A 22,209-nucleotide genomic window follows, 5' to 3' on the forward strand; every position below is an offset into this window, starting at 1 on the left:
CACGTTGATATGGTACTGATAGACCACATGCCGACAGGCCTACAGCATCTACTGGCAAATCTATACAAAGTCGAATGACCAAAGTATCAATGTTATTAAAACCGATTTTCTCTTTTGGAGCAGCGAGGAAAAAAGACTCTGGTCAATTTTAACTGGTGCTTGGGAAAAAGTGTACTAGGAAGAGTGGATCATTTTATCTACTTGGGGTTTTATTTATTTGAATCTAAAAGCAAAACTAAATTAAAACTGAGTTTTTAACTAAAAAGGATTTCACTGGCAGCACAAGCAGAGCAGATTTACAAGAAGTATGGTTATTTTTCTCAAGTTCCAGCAATCGAATATTATAATAAGAAAGTAGTTCCGGTGGTTACATATGGTGCTTCACTTTGACGGAAACTAGATAAAACTTGAGGGCCTCTTTTGCAGAAGAGTTTTAATGCTTCCATAGGGGGTCCCAGCGCAAGTAATAAGCTATGAACTGGGGTTACATTCACTTGCAGCAGTAGAGCTATGGGAGAATCTGATGACTAAAAAGATTCTGAAGATTAGGGCTCTATCTGGTGGCATCTGAGGCAATTAATGGATAAACAGCTAAGTGGGCCACTGAATAAGTGGGTTTCAAAGAGAGAATTACCAAAACAATATCAACTGCTGCTAAAATGCCATGCATTAGCCCCTTGTCGAGAACTGCACTTTAATCAGGTAGTCCAGAATTCTTAAGTTTTATCATGCAGTTTAGTTTGCCAATATATTTTAATTTGAAAATAGAATGCATGGAGATTTACTGCCTTTTTAAAAGAGCTCTTCATGGATGGTGGTAGGGTTATTTGCCAAAATGGGTCATGGGGAGGTGGGGGCGAGGGGGGTTTATAGAGGTTTTGCAAGTGCATTTTATGGTATTATAGTTTTTGGAAAGAACTCTGGTGAAATTGGGTTTTAATATATCTGCTGTCAATTAATGTTGACTTGTTGCAATATTTTTCTACGCACACATTTGAGAATGTTGATAGTAACGATTCCGTTTTTATTTTGTTTGAATGTATATGTATTTTATCCCTTTGAAAAGGTTTATATGATTTTGTGTCTAGTGAAAAGTTCCTTGTTGAACTAATACACTAATAAATAAGAATCATGTCATTCAAATACAGTATTGGTATCCGAAGGAAAACCTATATGGTAATGGGACGAAGAAAATCACTCGAAGAATTCGGCATATGAGTCAAACAGAGAAGAGGTAGTATGTCAGCGAAGTCCCACGGCGACCTCAAACATCTTGGCGAGAGAGAGCCAGAGGGACAAGATAAAGTATTAAGAATACCTGTAAAGAGTGAGGATCAATAAATAGAACACTCATACTCGTCCCAGTCAAGACAAAGTAATTAGAGTACATGAGGAAAGTGACAATCATTACTGGAGCCCTCAAACTCATCCCAGTAAAGAAAAGAGTGGAAATTAAATTAAAAGGACGATCTTATGTTTTGAATCAAAAGAAAATAACCAACTTGTCCCATGAAAGGAGAAGGGCAAAAATAATTAAACTGTGTAAAACAAGGAGAATAAGAAGGAACGAATAATGGACTAAAAGCAACAGTCGAAACCTTGAAGAACCAAGTATCAGCTGTACGATATGCTAAAAGTAAGTTACCATGAACTACCTACAGATACTTTATTGAACTAAACGAAAAATCACCTCAGAGGAGAAGGCTGCTCTGAACTCACACTGACGAGCATTTTAGTTAGCTTTGTTAGGTAGGTAGGGGGCACCCTGAAAGATAGGCACCTTTCAGTTAAACTACAGCAGTGAGATGAATAGTCAGAGTCTGTGTTGTTCTTCTGACCTGCCACAGCAGCTACTCTTTATTGCCAATATTGGGAACGGTATATTGTTTGACTACACTAATTTAATGTTCAGGGTGACTCTACAAAAGACTTAATACACAAACGCTAAACAAGAAAGAAAGCAATCTTTCTTTTTAGGCATATAAAAGAATATACTGCAAGTGAAAATAATTGTTTAGAGATAAAACTGTATGGAAATTATTGATGGCATCTAATCTAATTTTAATCATCGTTAGGACAGTTTATCTAAGGTCTTAGGTAAACCATTCAACTGAGACAGTACAAGACTCCACTCTTAGAATAAGGCCGTAAGACCCGAGTATATGGTACCGTAGACCAAGCAGCCAGGCTTATTTTAGGAGGGAGAGAGGTCTGACGGAAGGTACAAAGTACTTTGGTTATCAGGGTTTCTGTTGAACCCTTGGTATATTACGAGTATTATACAAAATAAATATTATAAATACAAGTTAAGCCAAGATAAATCTTGGGGGGTAAGTACTTGGTCATGGAATTATGAACACAATATCAAAACACAATGCTTGCAGGTACACAGATCAAAGCATAAACCTGGTTCAGAAAACTACAGTATTTCTAGGCAAGTCAGACCTTAAACACATTTAGTATAGGGCACACCTATTCATGGCGAGTAAAACCATAAGTCACTTTCAGTTATACAATGGTAGTAGACCCTAGCAGTTGTGCAGTGACAGTTAAGGAAATCACATAGCAAACCAACCTGCAAGTATACTTTTCTGAAGAGTGGAACACTAATTCAAGAGACAGTAGAAACCTATAACCATACTCGGGATAACAGTTATACTAGGTGAGTAAGACCTTTTGGTGCAATATACAATTACTGTTGCTTTTCAGCTCAGCGGAACACAGACTAAGGTAAACTAGAACTCTACACTAATGTAGGATTGCACCAGGCAGCCCAAGGTCAGCTACACCTACAGAAGACTTTTTATCAATGGCACACAAGCTATTCCAGGCAGGTAAAACCTAATGTTGTAATATAACATTGCAGTTTTTCAGTTCAGTGGCACACAGACTAAGGTAAGCAATAATGTTCTAACTTATGAGTCTGCCTTGTGCCAACCTAAAATGTCAGTAAAACCCACAGGAACGTATTCTGAATTGCATACAGATGTTAAAAAGGTAAGTAAAACCCAAACCATCAACTTCAAGTTAGGTCTAAACCTAAGACGGTTTTAGAATCTGTATAAAACAGACCAGGGAAAGCAAAACCCAATGAACTACTCCATGTTATTCAAGGTAGGTAAAACCCAAAGCAGACTTCGTTTAGAGAGGCTATACAGCAGGTCATGGGAAGAGAGACCCAGTTGGTGCGCTTACACTAGTATTCTGGAAGAAATAGTTAAGGGAGGCCACCAGCATTACTTTTGGGAAGAGGCACAACCAATTCACAGGTGAGTAAAATAACCTTACATATACGTTTCAGAATGGCACAAAACACATTCAAGGGAAGTAAGAACTTTTGTAACTGGTAACTGTCTCTCTGAAAGTGAGCAATCAACTATTTCACAAGTAAGTAACTTTTAAACACTAGTTATATTTTTCAAGGCAGAATCCTTTTCTTATCCAGTCCTTCTCTATTCTTTAGCATGAGTTCTCTAAGGCAGAAAAGGGACCCACGTGGTCTAGGTGCCATCTGTAGGCAGGGTGAGATTGGGTTCAGTTGGAAGACTGTTCAGCAAGTAAGTACTTCACTTTAGTTTGGGTCCAGGGACTTCACAGAAGACACCCTAGGATGATTCCAGCTGTAGGCCTGGGTGAACTTGATGGGAGGACTCCCAATTCACAGAAAACACCCCAAAGGCTTTACAGAAATCACACAGGCTTAATAATAATTTGATTTTTTTAAATTTATTTTTTAGGTTTTTTTTAGTGAATAAGCACCTTTACAATTATAATACATATCTTACATATTTCTAATTTGCATTTATATAGCGCTACAACCCTCTGGCATCTGAGCGCTGTATATTACCCACAGTGTGGGGTGCTCATTTATCGCTTCGGAAGGATGAAAGGCTGAGTTCGAGTTTGCCCATGCCGGGGTTCGAACCTGCGTTGGCAGGCTCTGCACGGTTGTTAAAGTGAGCGCTCTACTAGCTGTGCTATCTGACCGGCTTACTTAAGGTAAGTAAATACCCCAGTCAACCCAGTACCTCAGCACAGAAGAGCTGCATGGGGAGAAGGGGGAAAGACTTCAGGATCTGCAGCGAAAAACCGTGGTTGATGGATTCCTTTGTCATGAAGACGAAAGATAGGACTTTGGAAGGGATTTTTCAGCAGGGAGCAACAGAGAAGGCTTCAGGCAAGAGTTTCTTCATGGCTGGATGGGGCTCTTGTGGTTTTGTCACCCTTTCCAGGAGCCAGAAGAAGACTGAATATCGCTGGTAGGAACTGTAGTTCTCACACGGTTTGCCAGAGAAAGTAAAAGGGAGCCCAAAGGGCAGCCCTGTAACAATAAAAAGGTATATACCAAAAGTTGTAAAAGAAGATAACATTAAAAAGGACACTATGAAGAGTCTTAAAAATTACACCCATAAAAAGATTAAAAATGTGAGTGTTGAAAAAGGTTTCCACTCGCTGAGGTATATAGAAAAATAATCTACCAGTCTAGCAAAACATTCTGCGGGTTCTCACAAGTGAGATAGATTTAGCACCAAGGTTAAAATCTTACCTAACATTCATCCACACAGGGGTATGAAACACTGGTACAAAGACACTAAACCCATGACAATACAGATGCATAGTAAACCAGTCAGGTGCTCATGGATAGTAACTTTTTCCTTGCAATAAGTGCCGAGGTCCAACTCTCTCCAGATCTTTACTTCAAGTACAGCACTATTCTCTGCTGCAAAACCTGGCATAGCCCCAGGTGGGCACTTAAGACTTTGGGGTGGAGGGGAAGCTCTGGCATGCAGACAGACAATGATGGAAATCATGACAGGATGACTGGGACGCTTTCTGCATGGACCACTCACCCTGTGCCGATCGGTTCCCCATGGTTGCCCCACAGGCTTCTTGCTGGTGTATGTGTTTAGGGTGATCTCAGAGGGCCATGACCGAGGGTACCCAATAAGTTGCCCTTTCAAAACCCACCTTTGGAGGCAGCTATCTTGTAAAATCCTGATCCTGAACCCGAAGTACTTTGACTCCGGCGTCTGGTTCATGAGATTCAAGTGCAGAGGTCTCATGTGAAGACTTGCCAAAGGCACCATAAAGAACATGGATGCCATAACTCCTCACAGGCTCAATAGCTGCCTGGCAGTCATTCTATCTTTCTGTAAAATTGATAGAGACTGAGGTCTGACAGTTTAATCATTCAGTAGCAAGATTCTGTGCTCAGCAGCCAAAAACTTAGCACCAATAAAAAACAAGTCCTTGGAGGGACTGATGTTGGATTTCTCCCAAGTGATCATTAACCCTACATTCAGTAATGTACTGCACAACATAATTAGATGTTCCTGCACCACATGAACACAAGTAACCCTGATCAGGCAGTCGTCTAGTATAGGAAGTAGAAAGAGTCCCATCCCATGTAGATGTGCTTCCACAAGTTCCATTACCTTCGTGAATAATGCAGTAACCAAAAGGGCTATAAAGTACAAAAAGAAATGTCGTTTACAGATAGCCAGGCTCGAAGATATGTATCCGAACGGGGTGTTAGTCTCATTGGAAGGGTTCGTTGATAAAATGGGAGGCAGCTTCTGGCGCAAACCACAATAATTCAGAATGAGGGCAGCCTTCAGGGAATGATCCCCAGTGATGCCACAAACAACCCCATTATTGCAATACATCAGAAGTTCCCCCGGGTCCAAGGGAGGGGTTTTGACAATATACAAGTTAATCCAGACACACTGCCCTGTGACCCGCCCCCTGAAGTGGAGAGGCAAATGGGAAGACGACTCTGAGGTAACCCTTACGGATAAACAGTGGGAGATGATGTGCAGCAGCACACACTTAGGGGCTTTTAGCTCCAGGCTACAGCAAGTCCAACTCTAGACCCTTCACAGGGCATACACCCGCCCGCATATATCAATATGACAACTCCAAGTCTGCTAATTGTCCAAGATACAGGGCAGAACCAGCCTACTTTGTGCACATGCTATGGTTGTGTACTAGCTTGTGACCCTGCTGGGAGGATGTGACCGGGGGTCATGTCATGTTGGGGGGAGGAGCGTTCCTTGTTCACGGTTGTGCTGCATGTTTGGGTGGTCGCCAGGGATACCTGAGCAATATCGTAGACTATTAGTGACATGCCTGATGGCGGCCAGAAGGTGCATCCCTATGAAGCTCCCCCGGGGATAAATACATGGCTGCAAGACTAACATGGCTGAGTGACACCGATAGCGATTTGCAATCCCATTTGGAATTCCCTTACAGTGTATCTGCTGTCAAGGGAGGCACCCCCGATCTGACCACATGTAATAGAGCTGAACAGTGAAGTATTTACAGCATATTTCATGTCGAGTTGAGGGCGGGCCACAGGAGCCCGAGGGTTGCATCTTTCTTTGTGGTTCCCCCATATTGTACTACACAGATGTTTATTGTGAACTTCGGTATATATGTAAGGCTGATGCCGAATTGACGTGAACCGATTATTAATTTTTACTACAAAAAAAAAAATAATGAAATGTCCTTTACAGGGGTACAAAAATACATGACACTGAGCCAAAGTTTTCTTTCAGGGTCAGGAGGGTCCAAAAGAGGAGAAGAAGAAAATAAAAATAATAAAAAGTGTCAGTGTCTTAATGAACGTCTCAAAGGCAATTCAAATGTTACATCCTACACCACATGAGAGAACAGAAAAGTCCAGAAGCGTTGAACAGGAGTCTGTTCAGAAAAGGAGTCCTGTCAGACTCGAAGTGAAATCAGGGTGGAGAAATCCAGCCACGGGGATGATAAAGAAAGGCCCTGCAACTTTACATCCCTTATATCTCCAGGCCCGTCCTATGTAGAGCTCAGCCTATACGATTACAGCTGTTAAAATAAGGAGAAACTTTATTACTACAGGATGATTCTGTAGAAAGATAAGGTCCTGTAGTGTCTGCAGGTGCCCAAGTCAGAACAAGAGGTTCTTTATCAGGGGTTCTAGTATACAGATGAAAGCTGGCTGGGGTAATTCATGGGAGATGTGCAGAGCAGAAGATATGAATGTTGAGAAGGAGGTTACAAAATATACAAATATCAAAGATTACTTCCTAGGCACAAAAGATCTCCCAACTTTGACAGGGGAGGACCTAAGAGTGCAGGAAAGAGTGGTCAATGAATCTATAGCGCTCAAGTTTCAACTGTCTATTATAGGGGTGGTGGGCTTCAAAAGCTACCCGCCATTACACCAATTTGCATATCAATGGGGCAGTCTTACCTGAAGGTAGGCAAACCCAACACATTAGGCAGCTCGATGGGGGCAGTTAAAGGGGGACTCCTCTCCACTGGAAAGGACCACAAACGCTCCATCTGGATTACTTCAGAGAGCTGCGAAAAACCCACCATGGACTAGACAGGTGAAACTGCAGGGCCTGTGATTTGAATCCATGTGCTCCTGATCTGCAAACTACAGGCCTGGCAGTGGCCAGGCCACTTCTCTCCTACAAAATAGAAGTTATACATCTCCATTCAGTGACACAAACAAGTTATGGTACGACTTCTAAGCAATTTCTAGGTTAAAAACGTATTTGTGCTGGGGGACACATATAATCAATCTTTCACATAAAATACAAAACACAGATATTCATTCTTCTTCGGAGAACCCAGTGGCCTGTGTGCTCAGATTAGCTGCCATCACCATGCTTCCAAAATAACTATACCTACCTTCTGTTCTAACAAAGCTCATAATCATTCCAAGCATGCAAACATTTAAGGGGACTATTTCAAGTGAATAGAATACCTAACAACATTAATAACTGGAATGAACTCACTGATGAGTAAGCGACTCATTAGCAATGTACTTCCGCTTGAATATCTCAGGAGGGAAAGCCATTCCTCAAGGTTTGTTTGTACATAACAAACCATGGCTTTTCCTGGATAATCTAAACGCAAGGGTCTAGAGTAGCCAAATAGTTCAGGTTTGTTTGAGATTGGCTGATACCTCCACATAGGTGATCAAACAAATTCTAGAAGGTCTCGGGGAAAAAACAGAAGGTTATTTTCAAGTTAGTCCCCTAAGAAAGTTTGAAGAAAAGACTAAAGAAAATGGAAAGAGATTAAGGAGTTCAAAGCTTACACCGTCACTGAAAGGACAAAAATATAACAATATCAGAGTCTGTTTAAAGCCACTAAGGAATACCAATAGTTATTAACCAGAAACAACTGGGAGGGAAACATAACTGAGCCTGCATCAGTTTAGGGGACAGTTACAGAAATAGAAGAGCAAATTAAGAAGTCCTACCCCTCCATCTCTCTCCCCAACTAGTTCAACCCGATAACTCAGGCAGGTGTTGAGAAAATCACCATCAACTCAAAGACAGCAACAGATGAGGGAACAGGAGAAATGAATCAATCAACAACCTCTTATGACTGGAAAGAGGCAGAGACAAGTAATGTGATGTCCAAACACTCCCCCCTGCACCACCAGAAGAGGTTAATGATAATGAAACTGTCACATTCCCAGACAGAGGTTCTGGAAAAGGAGCTAGGAATTTTTAGCACAAACCAACATGACCCCCTACCATTCATGGAGCGAGTTTCATGGTTTTCTCCGAAAAGTCAAAGATTATTTGCCATGTATCAGACACCACCACAAAAATTGGACAGCTATCCACTTGAACCCTATATTCCAGCAATTCAGAAGTGTTCATTGTGTAGGGTGACTGAATATTCAGGCTTAGATTCAGGGCGAACTAGGCTTGCAAAAGAACAGTTAGCAAAGGCTGAACCGGTTAAGAAACAGCGTTCCACACAGTTAAGGGCTTAAAACAAAGTGTCAAGATCACTACACTGCTCGCAAGTAGTAACAAACTGGATTACCTACCACTTTAGAATGCAACACAGGCAAATATGCAAACTGTAGCATGTCTCACGATTAGCCCTTGCCACTGGCTAGTGATAATGGACTTGTGATGAGAAAGAAGCGGTATGCTGTGTGTAAGTGGCGAACAGAAGGTGGGGGTGACTTTTTATACCCGTCTAGTAAGTTACAGCAAAGGTTCAAATTTTAAGTTGCAAGACAGAAAACATGAAGATAAAGGTAGAAGCCTGATAAACGCCAATAGTAATTTAGAGGTCCATCTCTACCCGTTTCAAAGTTAATTCTGGTACAGGAAGATGGTCTTATCAAGCATGCTTTTGAAGAAAATAATTTTAAGAAGTTCCTAGTCAGTCCACCGGCTGATGGAGGGGTAAACTACCAGTCGTCAGGACCTAGGACACCATAGTGAGTACTCCAGATCCAGGTTTCACCATCTATGGCCTGCTAAGCACATTACTCTTTAGATAAGGACTTTACACCCAATGCAACGCAATAGGGACTCTTAAAGGGATATTCGCATAATCTGACTTGCAAAACCAACACAGCACCGGGACAGGGAATTGGTGGGGATAACCATGGATGTAGTTGCTCAAGGATCACAAGCAGTGTTTTAATTTTGTCAATTTTTCAACGTATGTATATTATATATTCAATAAAAAGGGACGTTATGGTTGATTTGCACCAATAATTTGAGGTTTTTCGGTTTCACTTGTAACCATAACGTCCCTTTAGCAACGTTTTTCCATTGAATTTCATAGGTTTTTATTGATGCAGCTTTACCATGACGTCTTTTTAACAAAGTTTTTTTTCCCAGAGAACTCCATGGGTTTTTACCAGTGGATGGTATTTGCCTACAAGTTACTAATATCATACTTGCACCTATATAACTACATTTTTGTCAAATATACAACGTTTCACCTTAAACTCTGCCATTTCCCACCTTCTAACATTATTTTTTAACACTTTTATACTTTCCCCCACTGTTTCTGCTTCCGTCAAAGTCTGCGGACGTCTGATGTCATTGTAGAACTTCCGAACAGTGCCATGTGACCATGTGCTTGCGCGCGGCAGGACGACGTGTCCGTGAAAGCCTTTGCACTTAGCGTTCAGGTCCTTGCATGGAGGACAGTTCGGAACTGCCTTTTCTACTGTAGGAACTTGCAAGCTCAAAATGTACCCTTGCACAGCTCCTACACCTATTCTTACTCATTATTCATTAGCAATCTAGTACAAAGTACATACTTCGAAGAATATTAGCTAACCTGCTATTTATCTCAAAGATGGCATCAGCTATTGCCATCCCTCCTCCCCAAGAGCCACAACCAGCTGGAGGACCCAAACAACAATAAAAGCAGAGTATTTCCAAAGACAATTGGGATTACCAAGAAGATGAGGTAGAGGAAGTACTTACCTCTAGCACCCAGAGAAAATCAAGGGTGTGGCAGTTCTTTACCACTGTTGGGAATGTACCAAAGGCTAAAGCTACAAAAGTGAAATGCACAGAGTGCTCCATCGCGTACTACCTGGACATTACTCCTACGGGACCACCTCCACGCGCCGCCACACTAAATCCAACTACTGCAATTCTCTCAGAAAGATTGTTCCTTTCTTAGCAAGTAGTAGGCGGTCTTCCTCAACCAATACTGTAACCACACAGCCTACGTCTGTGGGACACAAAATCCCACCAGCTACCTTGCAAGCAACAAAAGAGGCTGTCGATCCATATCTTTAGAAGACAAGTCATCTGCATATACTTCAAAACACCACTGCAGGGGGAAGCAATTTTGACGTGCGTTTGAAGCTGTACTCTAGGAGCATGAGAAACACTGCCAACTACCCTATAACACATGCACCGTCTTCCGTCTACCTGCCCCTCCATATTAGTGCTTGGTGCTTCTTCCCTCCTTACCTTACATCGTAACCTATCCTGCAAACTTCTTGTTTTCTTAAACAAAAGAAAGGTTCCTTTAGGAACCACCTTTCACAGTTAAAAAAATAGAACTTAAAAATAAAAAAAGACAATCTTAGACTACATCTACTTTACATTTCTCAGTAAATTACGTAGACTCTACGTTTTTTCCAACATTTCCATTAGCATTTTGTGTTATGCTAATGGGAATAATGTGACGCTCAGCCCCCGTTCCAGGGACCGGAACGGGGGATAATGGCCCGGCAGCCCAAGTTATTGGCCCAGAGCGAAGTGTTTGTGTGTGTGCCTCCCCCCCCCCCCCCGATGTCTGCGGGCTTTGGCACGCTATAAATAAAGAGGGCTCCGGAACATTATCCTCCATTTCAGCACCTGCAATGGGGAATAAAGGCCATTAGCACCCCTTGTTCCCAAAGCGGCAACCCTGGGTGCTAAAAAAAAAAAAAAGAATCGATTTTTTCTTCCTACAGCAGAGGCCGTAGAAGGAAAATCCTTTTTCAAGATGGCCACCATGGAAAGAGAAGGCGGGGATCCGTACAGAGTCCCTCTTCCCTTTCCATGGCAGCACCCTATGAATACATTACCACGAGCACATTTTTCCCCCTTTCAAACCGATCCTACTTTCGAATAACTTGACCACATAGTCTGTCCCAGGGGGGACATGGCCACTTTAGCACCATTTTCCGTCCCCCGTGGTCATGGCCAGTAGCCAGGTTGTCCACATCATAACCTTATGCCATGACCCAGACTATCTGGCCACTGGCCATGGCCACAGGCTATACCTCAGTCACCAAAGGTATATCACTATTCTTTGTAGCTACATTATGACACTTGTCAAAAAATAAAACACGGGCACATTTGCAAAACCATGCTTTAAAGGTCCTTGCCAATGCTCCTTACACATGTTTGCTTGAAATCCGTCCAGGTTTTAATTTTTCAAATGTGTCAAAATGTATGTACATACAATAGTGATAACTTAGCACCCACTTCACAAAATCCATTCAGTCTTCACACAAACATTGAAGGTTGGTCTATAATCTTTCTCAAAACTTTTGTGCACATTCGTCAAACGGCAACAAAGTTATAAGCCATCTAAAAATGTTGAGACCCCCCCCCCCTTTCTAATTTCACCCCCTCTTGAGAAAATCCCACCAAACTTTGGAAAAACAATTCTTATCTCGATCTAAAATCTTTTTGCAAACTTGTCCACAACATTTATAAGCCTTTACATTATTTTGGGATCCCCTCTAATTTTGCCCCTTCTTGACAGAATCCCACCACACTCTGCAAAACTATTCAGAATTAGGTCTAGAATAAAATTCCAAAATTACATGCAGTTTCAATGAGTGGCGCTAGAGTAATAAGCCATCCAAAAACTGCTTTTCACCAACCCTGTAATGCAGAAATCGTACAGATGTCCTAGCACATCTAAAGTGTCTGCGGACATTACAGGACTGCCCCAGGACATCTGTAGTGTTTGCAGACTTCGGGGGATGAAAAACAGTTTGGATTCTTATGGCCATATCCCATCCCATACTCATCACCCCCGCCTCGCCAGAGATTGTTGAGATGGACTAGTGCAATGTTGCATTTTTTTCTTCTTCTTTCTGCCGTGTACACTGGTAAAAGTCTGTGAATCCAACATGGCAGGCGTTCCGATCCATTTCACGCTTCTCCCCATCCAATCAGCGGGCCGAACAGGAAAATGGGTCAGTGGACCAAACCCAGATATCACTTTTTTTTACTGAAGTTTAGCCAGTTTTAAAGAAAACTACTGGACAGATTTACACGCTTTCGGGACCAAGCCGGTGCACCTGCCACAAATTTGATGAAAATCCGTCCAGCGGTTTGGGCTGTAGGCATGAGCAAAGTTTTTCCCCCTATAACTTTGCACCCCCTTGACGAACCCTCACCAAACTTTCCAAAGAAAATCAGAGCAGGCCATATACTTTTCTTGCAAAGTTTGGTGAGGATTCGTCCAGAGGGAGTAAAGTTATAAACTGTCCAAAAAGTGCTCTTCCTATGGATTTAGCAACTTAACCATAACTACACACCTACTACCGCAGACCATGTTCTATCTGGTTACAGCAGTCATGTTGTATTAAAATATGTCACAGCTGATGAGGCTCGCGTAATTTTTCTCAGTACAACTGTATTTCAACTTTATGCCTCCATATGGGCAAGATTGAGTTTGCATCAGTGGCTTTTGAAATTGGAAGCAGAGGTTTGGGTACTTCAGAACTTTAATAATACACAATGAAGTAATTGTTTAACAAACTCATGGTGTTGCGTGCCTTGACAGAGGGTTTCTTTTAACAGATATTGTAAGACCTGCATTACTAGCTGGTCATTAAACCGGCTTTCCCCCCTTTATTGTTATCACACCTACAAATTCCTTTAAGTTTCAGCTTTGCAACCATATATGTTTGCTTTTTGCATTGTACTATGCACGCTAAATTGGCTCTGGTGTGTGGGCTTTGGCCTCTAACAGCTAGCATGTTGGATTAATGTGTCACCAACACATGCAGTCCACACTACTAGACATATGGCGACCAGAACAGGTGCATAAAATGAAACTTGTTGCTGCAAACATTTTATTTTGATTCTTTTTTTTTTTCCAAGAGATAAAGTGACGTTAGGGTGCCTAGCTCTGGTAAAATGTTAACAGCCTCACACGCCGAAAAAACAACCTGTGCAAACGTGGGGCGAGGTTACAAAAAGCACAGCAAAAGAGCCGTTATTTTATTGGTTACAAAGTGAAAACAGGCCAAAACTTCATAGGTCTGCAATTTAAAATCAGGGCAAAGTTTTAAAAAATGAGACCCACAGGTACAACATTTTTTTTACAAAATAAAATTATAATCGTGTATGGGAGTGAGGGGCCCCCAGTCCCCCTCGCGCCGTACACTCCTCAGTACGGGACTTGGACCACGTGCCTCCAGTAGTGGGGTTGCCCCTTGCCCTTATGTAAAGTTAACCACGGTTGACCGCTACGTATATGGGACTACTGAGCAGGACATCCATCTTTTGTGCCCCCTTTCGACTCCATCTTGGGTAAACAGGCCTCACTGCGATAGTACAGCAATGCTCAGCTCCCCTTCCACTGCAATAGCCAGGGACAGGGACAGGGACAGGGACAGAGAGACACACACAGAGACACACACAGAGACACACACAGAGACACACACAGAGACACACACACAGGCAGCTGGCTGGCCCCCACCCTTGCACTCCCCCTGCGAAGGAAAGCTTCGCGCTCCCATTCTCACGATGAAGCTGGAGAAAGTTGCAACAACCAATATGATACAGTTTTCTTCCTCCGAGATCACTGTTAGCATGAGAACCAGCATGTGAACCAGGATGAGCTAAGCACTTTCTGCTCGTTCGTCCCCATAAACGTGCAAGCCACCCACCCCCATTTACAGCAATTTATTGCCATCCTGACCCTGCGCTCCCTGTAAGCTATTTCTTTCAAGTGCCAGACCCTCACCTGCGCTGCGAAACCCGCCCAACACACCCACTACTAACCTTAAGCATTTTGCCACAATATATGTTTTTACTTACACTAATAGGTCTACAGCTTAGGAGATATGTGAAACACAGCTTGACTCTTTTTTACATGCACAATAAAGGTCAAGACCTCCAATTAAAGCCACGAATGACCCAATTGTACTGACAAATACTATGTGTGATTTGTGTAGAAACAAAAAAAGTAGCATAAAATGTTTAGATAATTTGTTATTTAGTGTTTTACGAATGCAACATATTAGCTTAGGTAGTGACCACAGTGACCGGACCCTGACCTGCGTGGAGCACAAGATATTTGACGTCCATCACCTCGTCCGCCACTCAGCCAATCAGAAGGAAGAGATGCCACCCACACCTACAGCACCACACCGCCTGGCCAATCGGGTCCATTTAGTATGTTTTGTTAGAGTTACTTTAATTGATATATATATATATATATATATATATATATATATATATATATATATATGATGTAAATGTTAGGTAGGGCTTTTTGGGTTATTTCCTAGCTGGAGAAATAAACCATCCTTTGAATTCTTGCAGCCGGGTCTCAGTGCCTCATTCCCCGACAGGGGCTGTGTTGGTTATTTTATTTTCTCTTCCACGTAGTAAGCCGGGGAGAGGCACCTACAATCGCCACGCGTTCCCCCCCATTAATCGAGCTGCTTGTTTAAATAAAGTTATGGAAACCTAGATATCCCGTTCACCAGATAATCATGCGATTCTTTTCAAGTCCTGGAATCTCAACGGTCTTGCAAGTCGGCCATCTTAAACTAGTGTCTGATCCCTTAAAAACACGTTTTTTTTTATCGTGCTTAACATGTGAAACATCTATATACAATGTTACATTTATATACAGGAATTCTAAAACAAATAAGGTGAACCTTTTGCCAAATTCCAAAATGATACATTTCTTTAAAGCATTGAGAAGCAACTGCCTCATTCTAATTTTGAATGTGCACAATCACGTTACTGGATAGACAACTGTCAGTTGCATAACCTGTCTCATCACTACCTGAATGTGTATGCTAGGAGGCAAAGATAATACAGCAAAGAGGTAATTAGATCAAAACCAACCACCCTCAATGCAATCGTGAATCAAAATAGAATCCCGATATAACATCCTACAGATGTAATTAGATCAAATATCTTTCACATCATGTGGAAAAAAGAAGACATGGTCTTAATATTTGAGTGCAGGTGCACTATCATTGAGGTGTTTACACGTCAAGCAAAAAAGGCTGTCTTGATACTCCAATAATCTACCAGACAAACATTCTTATAGATGCACTATGAATAACAATAAATGTCAATTGAACCTGTATAAAACATGGATTAAAAATGGGTAAAGGGAAGAAAAACAGGGACGAGAGGAAAATGTTAAAACCTAGAATGTACTAGGGTAAAATTAGTGGTCGCTATGTCCTACATGGTATAGCAAGTGCAAATGGCTGCTTATACAGACACGTTATTGTTAAAGTCCTCACAGAATACTGTACTGGGTAACAATCATACCTGATCAAGGATAAGATTGGCTCCTAGGCACTAGTGCAAACATGCAAGTGCAAATATAAACAATCATAAACCAAAGTATGCTGTAGTTTATCCAGTGCAAAATAATGCATGTTCAAACATACTTAATACAAACTGCATGATATAATCATCAACACTTCAGTTGATCCAACACACCCAAACAGGATGCGATTGGCCCCTAAGAGCAAGTGCAAATCTGCACAAATGTATACAATCATTGTGCAAATTAATAATACAGTACCCAATCACCAAAATATTAAGAGCAAAATGTTTTCTGCAATCGTATTCAGACATTCCTTATCATATAACTGATTAACCATCTATCAAACCCTCTTCCTCCACAAACCCATACGAAAACCAATGTAAAGTGCAAGAGGCTTACTTGTAGACAGCACTATCAAAAACAACACTCACAGCCTCACAATGTAAACAAATATTTTTAAAAACAATGGTACATCGCTCTTGATACAAACACGACACAGTCAAAATAGCACAATGTAACCAATTGAGCATCCAAGGTATACATTTAATCTGTTTGCATGGACATTAGTTAAGGAAAGTTCTTAATCTCCTTTTAGGCCTTGGAGTTTCAAAGTCTCAAATCGAATAATGAGGTTAGCTTCCAATTGTCTTAATTTCAATTGTCTATTACCTCCTTGTGGTTGTTCCAGAATGTGGGCTAGTCCTGCGAAACTCATACAGCGACATCTTTATCATGATGTTCCAAAAAATAAACTGCCATAGGATAATTCATATCTGTGCTTTTTTAATGGCTAGATAAGGTTGAAGGATTCTCAATTTTAAGGAACATATAGCTCAACCTATGTACCTCAGTCCACATGTGCATTCAATAAGGTAGACAATTAATTTAGACAGACAAGTGATCATGTGGCATCTTAATATTGTTCTCATTCAAAACAAAATCACACATTTTCTGCATTTGAAAAAAAAAACGATTGGGATTTGTGATAGGCAGCCAGACCTTATGAGTACTACAGCTTTATACATGATTAGGTGTCAAGATAGAAGTTAAAGATGGTGCTTTCGAAGGTGATGGACAGATGGCTATTCAGAACCTGTTTAAGATCTCTCTTCGTCAATAATACTGGCCGATGTTCTTTTCAGAAGGGATCTAATCGTGCCCGATTGATGAATCTATCATCGGGCACAGTAGGTTTCTTCTTATTGCCACTTTTTAATAGCTCATCTATTTTCAGAATTGGCCTTCTCAAAAGTTCTTTTAATATTCTAAAAAGAATAACCTTAAAAATCTCTCGTATGTTCACAGATTCTCTTAAGTTACCATCTGTAGAAAGAATGCGTTAAGCCCTCAGAAATTCTCTATAGGGAATCGATCTAATTAAAGGTGCTGGGCGAGTGTTTGATGCATGGAAAACAGAGTTTTAACAAGTCTGTTTCCTATACAAATCAGAGGTGAGCTGGTCATTAACCACCCCAAAATCGATATCTAAGAATGTAAGTGTGGTAGTAGTACTTGCAACCATAGTTAATTGTAAATTCATTTCATTATTGTTGAAGCATGCAACATAGCTCATATGTTTCTCATGGTGACCAAATCAAAAAAACGAATCTGTACCAGATGACATGCTCATTTGCTCCCACCATCCCATGTATAATTTGGCATAGGTGGGAGCCATACATGACCCCATGACTGTGCCTCGAACTTGCAGTCCACACTACTAGGCATATGGCTTCATGTCAACCAGAACAGGTGCAGAATATGACTCTTCCACTTGCTGCACAAGATTTTCCTTTAAAAGATATACATCTCCATCCTAACACTGAACCAATAAAGAAACTATTCACCCACTAATTCCAAAAACAATGAATTACATTAGATGGCTGATGAAAAAAATTAAGACAAACTGAAAACTTCTGGAAAAAAGTTCCTAAGAAATAGAAAGCAGAAAATCTGCTTCAGATAAACATGAATATAATGTACCTAGGAACTGCCGTAAAGATAACATTTTACTTCCTGACAGCAAGCAAATGCTTTCAACAACAAAAGCGTGAATTAAGAGGTACCACAAACAAGAAATATCAATCAGCCAATACATAGTCTGTCCAGCCCACACCCAGCTCTCCATGGATATGCTACCGGCATAGCAGTGCCAGAGGAAAAAGATTTACCAATATTACTGCTCGATAAGAAGACGTGATTTAGGGTTAACAAATGCATACTCTATTTTCTAAGAAATAAGAGTGGATTACAAAAGGGCATGTTTAAGAATTAAATTATATGTTATTTTTACTCCTGTGAAAAAACAATACCATTGTAATGGGATAAGAACAGGCATTGGCAATGCCAGCAGTTTGGGCTTTTGTGTAGGCATGGGAAGGCAATGCTGTAGTGGTATTAAGTGGCCATTGAGGGCAGCGGGTGCAAAATGGTGCGAGTACCTGGGCATCTAATAGTACTGCCTAGCAAATGCCCAATACTTGTACACAAGCCAAAACGGTCAGCTTTTCCAAAGCTGCTTTTTAAGAAGACTTCAGTGAAAGACATGCATAGTGCTTCTAAATGGAGTGGCTGAAGGCAAACCTGGTTTTATTACACCAATAGCGGGTTTATAGCACTAATTCAGTCATTAACTCTCAGAAGACTGCTTTGAAAAAACGTGCAGGCACTTTGAGTGCAAAGTTTGATGGTAAGGCTTGATAAAGTAAGCTCAAACAGTTCCCATAAATGGTGTTTTGGGTGGGGAAGGGCAGGAACTGAGTGGGAATGGCCATAGGGATTAGCATGGCCATGGAGAGTCAATGGGTGGGCAAATAACCAAACACCTTCAAGCTTAGTGTCCCTCTGCATATGCCATTTCTCCCTTTGTATACTCTAATGCAATCGTTTCAGTTTATAGGTGGCGATGCCACCTAATAGTCCAAAATAAAAATCAGTTTACTCCCAACAAAAAAAAAAAAAAAAGAGGGTTTGTTAAATACACTAAATTCGAAAGCTCTTCCGGTGGACTGGTTAAGAACATTCATTGAAAAATGCTATTGCATCACAAATTTGAGCGGGAGTTTTGTTTTTGTATTTAAATATGGGGCGTTTCCACTCACCTTCCCTGCTGAGTCTCATGGCTTCTCGACTCTTTCCATGCTCCTTGAAACTTTCCTCAAGTTCTGTCACTGTGGAAGGAAAAATACATTAATTATTAGTTATGTCACTTGTCCAGATACAACTACCACAAAACAGCCAAGGTAACCCTTAGATGATGTCTGCTGAAAACATCTGACGCAGAGAGGTTTGATAAACAGTTCTGTGGATTAATTTAGGGGCACTATGGAAACTGAGCTTTTTGAAGGTATTTTTCACGCGAATGGTGTGCCAGGGAGGGAGTCAGACCCATGGGTTAGTGCCTGGGGTAAAAGGTTAAGCACAGAAACCTAAATGTTAGTTCCAGTTGTACAAATGGTGCATCGACAATCAGGTGGGCAACATGCATGGACCTCTGAAAAGAGATACCGAGAATGCCACACAGATTGGGAATAGCAGGTAGAGGACATTGGAGGAGCGGGGCAGAAGCAAAGGGTTCTGGGCGGGAGAGGGGTGGTCGGTCACAGGAGCAGTCAGGATGTTGTGCGCGTAAAGTAAACAGCCATGCACTGGGCACCTCCCCCCACAAACAGCCACCACCTCCCCTGCAAAGAGCCAAGCGCCAGGCACCACCCCCACAAACAGCCACACCCCATGCACCATTCTGTGCAAACAGCCACGTGCCAGGCACCACCACCGCCACAAACAGCCACGTGCCAGGCACCACCACCGCCGCACATAGCCATGCGGCAGGCACCTCTTCCCCACAAACAGGCACGCGTCATGAACCACCACCCACCACAAACGGTCACGCGCCAGGCACCACCACCCACCACAAACGGTCACGCGCCAGGCACCACCACCCACCGGTCACGCGCCAGGCACCACCACCCACCGGTCACGCGCCAGGCACCACCACCCACCGGTCACGCGCCAGGCACCACCACCCACCGGTCACGCGCCAGGCACCACCACCCACCGGTCAGGCACCATCACCCACCGGTCAGGCACCACCACCCACCGGTCACGCGCCAGGCACCACCACCCACCGTCACGCGCCAGGCACCACCACCCACCAACCGGCCACGCGCCAGGCACCCCCACCCACTACAAACAGCCAGCCACCACCATTCTCTGCAAACAGCCACGCGCCAGGCACCACCACAAACAGCCAGGCACCACCATTCTCTGCAAACAGCCACCATTCTCTGGAAACATCCATGTGCCAGACACCACCACCCACCGCAAACAGCCACACACGACCACCCACCGCAAACAGGGCACCACCACCACCCACCGCAAACAGCCATGCATCAGGCACCCCAATCCACCGCAAACAGCCAGCCACCACCATTCTCTGCAAACAGCCACACGCCAGGCACCACCACCCACCACAAACAGCCACGCACCAGGCACCACCACAGCCAGGCACCACCTTTTTCTGCAAACAGCCATGTGCCATGCACCACCACCCACTGCAAACAGCCACACACCATACAACCTCACCCACCACAAACAGCCAGCCACCACCATTCTCTGCAAACAGCCACCACCATCCGCAAACAGTCACGTGCCAGGCACCACCACCCACCGCAAACAGCCACACAGCAGGCACCACCACCACCCACTACAAACAGCCATGCAGCAGGCACCACAACAAACAGCCACACACACACCATTCTTTGCAAACAGTCAACATTCTCTGCAAACATCCATGTGCCAGGCACCACCGGCCACTGCAAACAGCCACACGCCATGCACCACCACCCACCGCAAACAGGGTACCACCACCCACCACAAACAGCCAGGCACCATTCCCTGCAAACAGCCACATGACAGGCACCTCTCCCCGCCAACAGCCACACGCCAACCACCACCACCCATCAACAGCTACATGCCAGGTACCATTCTCTGCAAACAGCCACGCACCAGGCACCACCACCCACTGCAACCAGCCATGCACCACCACCCACCGGAAACAGCCACCCACCAGGCACCAACAACAGCCATTAGCAAGACCCAACCACAAATATCCACGCACCACACACTGTGCTAGACTACCACCCCAAACAGCCATGCACATGGTCAAAAGAATGGGAGCACTGGGCTAAACTACCACCCCAAGCAGCCATGCACAGGGGCAAAAGAAGGGGGGTAAACAGCCACACACTAGACAAGGTTAGCCTAGAGGACGGCCAGTGGGCGCTGTGCATGATGGAAAACAGGTAGAGGGGGTCGGTGTACTAATAGGTCAGGGTAGGATGATCAATATAGAGTGGTGGGTGCTATGTCTGTACAGTTCACAACTCTGATGTTCATCCCTCTCCCATGCTCACCGTGCTGTGCGTACAGGGGCAACTTTGCATGCTGAAGCCAGTGGTTCCAGGGTTGCCCCAGCATGGCCTCGGGACTGGGCAAAGCTGCCCTAGTCGCCATTGCGGTGGCGGCGCCGCTGCTCCTGTCCCCACCTCCTCCTTGCTGCTGCCGGGCAGCTGCCGCTCTGCCACCGCCACCGCCGCGCTGCTCCGCTCTGACGTCATCCGTCGCCCGCTCCGACATTCTCTCCACTGGTAGGGAACAGAAAGTCATCGGGATGACGTCAGGGGGGTGTGGGGCTCCTCGCGCCGCTCTGCCGGGGACAAACGCTAGCATACAGCACAGCGCCGGCGTTCTGTCACATTGTGCTACCACTTAGAATGTTACCACTGCTTCACCAAAGTGCGCAAGCGCCACATATAGCGCCGGCGCACAAACAAAACCAGGTCTCCTCCGACGTCATGGCCCACTTATGCAACATAGAAATAGGACATACGGAGCCCACGGAATTAATCTAAGTTCTGGCCTTTCTAACCCACGTTCGTCGAAATAAAACAATGTATACATATATTCACAGTAGCCTGAACATCGCAGCAGTATGGAAAACAAAGGAAGGGAAAATGTGTCACGGAACTCGAAAAATATACCAATTTAAATTCGGAGTAAGAAATGAATAGTCATATTTTAAAATTCCTAAACACACTGAAGGAGTATTTACAAATGACGTGTAGTATCTATGTTTATCTTTTATCAACTTTGTAAGAACTGTACCGATTAGTGAAAACCGACCTGTAATAAAAAGTGTATTTCTAAGATGGCCTCCGGGTTGTCCTATATTCGGCGTAACACTTGTGCTACATTATTCTTCAGCTTTGGACGGCTCTGTTTTCACTTGATCGCCCAGGAATTCTGTTCAACGAGTTACACACGTCACAGCGGGGAAAGTTGCGTCATAACTGGAATCGCGTCACCTTGGGGAAACCTGTCAGTCCTACACAACGAAGCCGT

The 22,209-nt window shown here is 43.3% G+C and overlaps 1 protein-coding gene across 1 annotated transcript in view; it reads right to left on the reverse strand.

The window, feature by feature from the left end:
• ATXN7 (ataxin 7) overlaps window positions 1-21,625 on the reverse strand; it is a 950,731-nt gene extending 929,106 nt beyond the window's left edge. Inside the window, exons 1-2 of the mRNA XM_069643713.1 lie at window positions 21,222-21,625; window positions 18,909-18,977 (exon numbers count right to left, since the gene is read on the reverse strand). Of these exons, the coding sequence (XP_069499814.1) occupies window positions 18,909-18,977; window positions 21,222-21,537 (385 nt within the window). The 5' untranslated portion in view covers window positions 21,538-21,625. The remainder of the gene's footprint in view (window positions 1-18,908; window positions 18,978-21,221) is intronic.
• Between the last annotated feature and the right edge of the window lie 584 nt (window positions 21,626-22,209).

The sequence above is a fragment of the Ambystoma mexicanum genome, chromosome 2p (genome assembly GCF_040938575.1).
Source record: "Ambystoma mexicanum isolate Mex_15411 chromosome 2p, UKY_AmexF1_1, whole genome shotgun sequence".
NCBI lineage: Eukaryota > Metazoa > Chordata > Amphibia > Caudata > Ambystomatidae > Ambystoma > Ambystoma mexicanum.